Raw genomic sequence first — 4,776 nt, 5'->3', positions numbered from 1 at the left:
CTAAAATTGTATTATGAAGAAAGTAGGTTCCCAAAACTATGACTGGCTTAGTCTAGATTAAAAACTCCACAGGTAAACAAATTAGCTCTCGACTAAATTTAAAATGATTACAAACAACCAAAGATGTGAGATTATTGGAACAGTATAGGGGTCGAAGGAAGTCAATGTACTAATCAGGGAATCTAGCCAGAAAATCAGTGAATGCTTGTATTCCTTAAAAGATGTGTATAAGAGGCAGTTTCCCCCCTCTGTTTTTCTTTTATATTTTTTCCCTTTTTTTCCCTTTTCATTTTTAAGTTATTCAACATACTTACATTTTCTATTTTTTATTTAGGTATTTTTCATTTTATTATTCATGCTTCGGTATACATGAATATGTATATATGTATGTTACATATGTATGTTACATATTCAGTATGTATGTTAGTTTTGTCGCAGGTCAAATTAAGATAACATGTATCTTGTTTACTCTCTTTATTATTTGTACAACTAATTCTTTTCTGAATGTAACATGTATAAAGCAAATAAGATTTATTAATAAATAAATAAATAAAAAATGGAGGGGGGGAGTACTGAGTATCCTTGCTAATTGTCCAGAACTCAAATCTTGAGAAGGCCCGTGCAAGGTCTGAGCTTCAGTACCACAACCAGCAGTAGCAGATGAAGGCCAAGGACAAGATGTCAACTGCGAAATGGGGGCCAATATTGCTTTTGAGGCAAATAGACCAGCTCACATAGGTGAGATATGGGCATTTTTCTCACTCTGAGATCCACCTTTCGTGTTGGGCAGCCCTCTGGAGAGTCAGTGTGGTGTAGTGGTTAAGAGTGGTAGACCCGTAATCTGGTGAACTGGGTTCACATCTCCACTCCTCCACATGCAGCTGCTGGGTGACCTTGGGCTAGTAACACTTCTGTGAAGTCTCTCAGCCCCACTCACCTCACAAACTCCACTGTGGAGTTTGCAAAAGTCTGCTGAGAGGCACAGGAAAGAAGGTCCTTCATTTCTCCATATGGACATCCTCTTTCATTCCAAGTCCCAAAGTATGGTCAAAGCAGGCTACCAGCCCCTCACAATCTTTTCAGAAGGCAGCTCGCCCAAGTTAGAAATAGAAGATTTATCAACCCCACTGTTGTCTATCTCGACGCCACAGCAGAACCCACAAAACTGGTAACACCATGGCATGATGGCATGGATCTTCTGCCCCAGGCTGGAAAAACATTTGGCTAAGGTTTGTTGGATGGCAGTGGAGGAGAAGTAGAAGATTGCTGGGTCCATGGAAGCACTGAGGGTGCTAAGGAGCAAAGCATAAACTCTCCAGGAAGGACTCTCATTCTGGATGATGCCCACAATGTGGGAGATGTTGAAGGGAGCAAAGCAGATGGCAAAGTTGAGCAAAGTAGCCACAGCGATCCCCACAGCCCGTTTCTTCCTGCGGGCGTGGATGTTGGGCAAGGAGGCTAGGATGCGGACTAAGTTGACATAGCAGAAAAGGGTGATGAGGAAAGGGAGGAAGAAGAGGGTGATGCAGAGCTCCAGGCGGACAGGGAGGAGGATGTCGAGCTGGTTGGCGGAGAAACTCTCATAACATTTGGAGGCGTTGGCAGAGTTGGGGTTGGTTTCATTATTATGGTCTGGCACCGCGAGTTCCACAACATAGATAATGCTGCAGTGGGAGCAGGCGAGGAACCAGAACAAGATGCTGGCAAACACCGCATACATTGGCCTCCGGTTCAACTTGTACCTGATAGGATAGGCAACGCCCAGGTAGCGCTCCACGCTGATGGCCATGAGGAACAGGGTGCTGATGTAGATGCTGCTGTAGTAACAGAAGTTGGTGAGAGGGCAAAGGAACATGGGCAAAGGCCACGTCATGTCTGAAGCGGCCTCCACCATCTTGAAGGGCAGAAAGAGGAGCAGGATGACATCAGACACAGTCAAGTTGAACAAGAGGATTTCTATTGGGGTTGCCTTCTGGCGCACCTTGGCTTGGAATGTGTAGAAGGCCAGGAGGTTGGCAGGGAGGCCAGCCAGGAAGGCAAAGATGTAGACAGCAAGGACCATGATGTTGTATAATGACATCCTTTCAATACCTGCAAAATAAATATAGACTTTGCTTTACCTATGCAAGGATCCTGCCCTACGAAACCCCAATTTATCTCACTCTCAACCAGGGCTGGAGAACCTGTGCCCCCCCCCAGATGTTACAATGAACTACACAATTCCCATCACCCTTCACCTTTAACCCTGCTTGCTGGGGCTAGTGGGAACTATAGTCCAGCCAGTGTGGTGTAGAGCATAGGAGACCAACGTTGAAATCCCCACTCAACCAGGAAGCTCTCACTGGGTGGACTTTGGCCAGTTACTGCCTCTCTGGGTAACGTACCTGACAGAGTTGTTGTGGTGATTAAATAAAAATGGAGAAAACTATGCATACCAGCCGAGTTCCTTGGAAGGAAAGGTCGGATATAAACGCAATGAATAAAATAGCAAATACAACTTCCAGAGGGCCACGTCAGGAGGATAAATTTGACTGAGATCTCATGGAATGGTGAACCAAAAGGAAGACATCCTAGAAAATTTGCAAATCTCTGAATTTTGCAGTCCATTTCCTCAACCAAGAAATGAGTACAATATGCATAGATTACTGGAGAATGTGTGTATAAATGCATATACAGTGGTACTTCTGGTTGTGAACAGGATCTGTTCCAGAGGCCCATTCACAACATGAAAAGAGCACAAGCCGCAGCGGCGCATCTGCGCGCACACAGGTTGCGATTTGCCGCTTCTGTGCATGCGTGTGACGTCATTTTTGCGCTTGTGTGCATGCGCGTCCGGCGAAACCCAGAAGTAACCCTTTCTGCTACTTCCGGGTCGCCGTGGGACATAACCTGAAAGAACGTAACATGAAGCAAACGTAACATGAGATATGACTGTAATAGTAAAAATAGCTTGAATTTTAATGAGGACTTTTTAAAAAATTAAAAATTGCAAGCTGATTTGGAAAGGAGGCAAAATAAACCACTGCAACTCCCTCGGCTGGTCCTGTCCCAGACACATCTTTCCCTCCCTCTTGGAAATTCAACAATATTAAGCAACCTGACTGCAAATTTATAATTAAGCTAAGACCATCACCGTAGGAAAAGAAAGGAGAAACAAACCAAACAAGCACAACCAATACCAGATTTTAACCCTTGTACTGCCCTGAGACCTCCAGGTATAGGGCGAGATATAAATTCATTAAATAATAAAATAAGAATAAAAATAATAATCTCCAAATGTTTAAGGAGGTGACTCTTGCACTCTCCCCAAGCAGATCCCCCAACTGTGCATGCCCTTTTCTTCTCATCCTTTGGGTTCACCACAGTTTGCCTCGGCTTGAGTCAGCCCAGGAAGCAATATAGTCCCAACCCCCTCGGTCAGTCACTCACACAGGGATGGTGCAGGCTTCTCTCTGCTGGCAAGAGATGGGGAAACACCAGCTTAATTGGGAGCAGCGAATGAAGGCCGCTGTGGACCAGGGCGAGGTGGGCAGCTCATCTCCTCCACTGATGGCCTCCAGCTGCTTCTGCCTCCGGGGGAAAAGATAGCAGGCCTCCCTGATATTTAATATTATATATTATTCAGAGTTTATTTGCATCAGGAATCAACTGAAAAAGTGAATTGCTCACAGGTTAGCAAAGAATTCCATTATTCATCCAGACGGGAAATGTTTGCATAACTCTAATAAGGAAATAGCAGAATAATGGGACCAGACAGCTGTGGTCTGCATATCACAACATCCATATGCAAAACAATAAATCCACTGGAAAAGAAGCTGACCAAGTAAGAGTTCTACAGAAGTAAAGGTAAAGGTAAAGGTACCCCTGCCCGTACGGGCCAGTCTTGCCAGACTCTAGGGTTGTGCGCTCATCTCACTCTATAGGCCAGGAGCCAGCGCTGTCCGCAGACACTTCCGGGTCACGTGGCCAGCGTGACAAGCTGCATCTGGCGAGCCAGCGCAGCACACGGAACGCTGTTTACCTTCCCGCTGGTAAGCGGTCCCTATTTATCTACTTGCACCAGAAGGTGCTTTCGAACTGCTAGGTTGGCAGGCGCTGGGACCGAAGGACGGGAGCGCACCCCGCCGCGGGGATTCGAACCGCCAACCTTTCGATCGGCAAGTCCTAGGTGCTGAGGCTTTAACCCACAGCGCCACCCGCGTCCTAGAGTTCTACAGAGGCACAAGCAAATCCGTCAATTTGGTTTCTCTCAGTTTCATGTTTCCCCAATCTTCAGTCCTCTACATTTCCACAGTGGCAGACCTTGGGGTCTCACTGGCACCCTGTATGATGCCAAAATTTGCCTCCGCTTGCCTCTCACCTTCCATTCTACATCTTAGTTGTGGCGCCCCCTGCAGTAGCCCCCAAGTGAGACCTGACTGGTTGTGTGCCCTTAAATTCACCTCTGATTTCCAGATCACACTCATTTTTCATAAAGGATTATGTGGTGGGAATTTCTCTAAGAGACACGTTTTTGTATGGAATTTTGTGGAAGAGAGGAAAAATTGGTTTTGTCAAAAAAGAATTTTCCTGATATAATGCATTTTTGTCTCTCATTTTCACTGATGTATGCATAAGGTTAGTTTGTCTGTTTTCACGTTTTACCTATCAGCTCCGAACAGCATTCAGCATCCATAAAGAGCCAAGCAGGCCACCTGTCCCCCAACACAGCCCCGCCCCCAAATGTAAAGTATTATCACATGTTGCAAGTTTGTAAGTCTATCTATACTACAGTGT

General features: G+C 45.6%; 1 protein-coding gene across 1 annotated transcript; it reads right to left on the bottom strand.

Annotated features, from left to right (window-relative positions):
- Positions 1–425: 425 nt before the first annotated feature.
- On the bottom strand, positions 426–3,169 carry LOC114601478 (free fatty acid receptor 2-like). The gene has a single exon (XM_077932607.1). It carries the CDS (start codon positions 2,078–2,080, stop codon positions 1,058–1,060), a length of 1,023 nt encoding a protein of 340 aa, XP_077788733.1. The 5' UTR covers positions 2,081–3,169; the 3' UTR covers positions 426–1,057.
- Positions 3,170–4,776: the final 1,607 nt, after the last annotated feature.

This window comes from Podarcis muralis, chromosome 7, assembly GCF_964188315.1.
Source record: "Podarcis muralis chromosome 7, rPodMur119.hap1.1, whole genome shotgun sequence".
Lineage (NCBI taxonomy): Eukaryota > Metazoa > Chordata > Lepidosauria > Squamata > Lacertidae > Podarcis > Podarcis muralis.
Note: the sequence above shows the minus strand (reverse complement) of the source record. Positions and strands in the feature narration are given on the sequence as shown.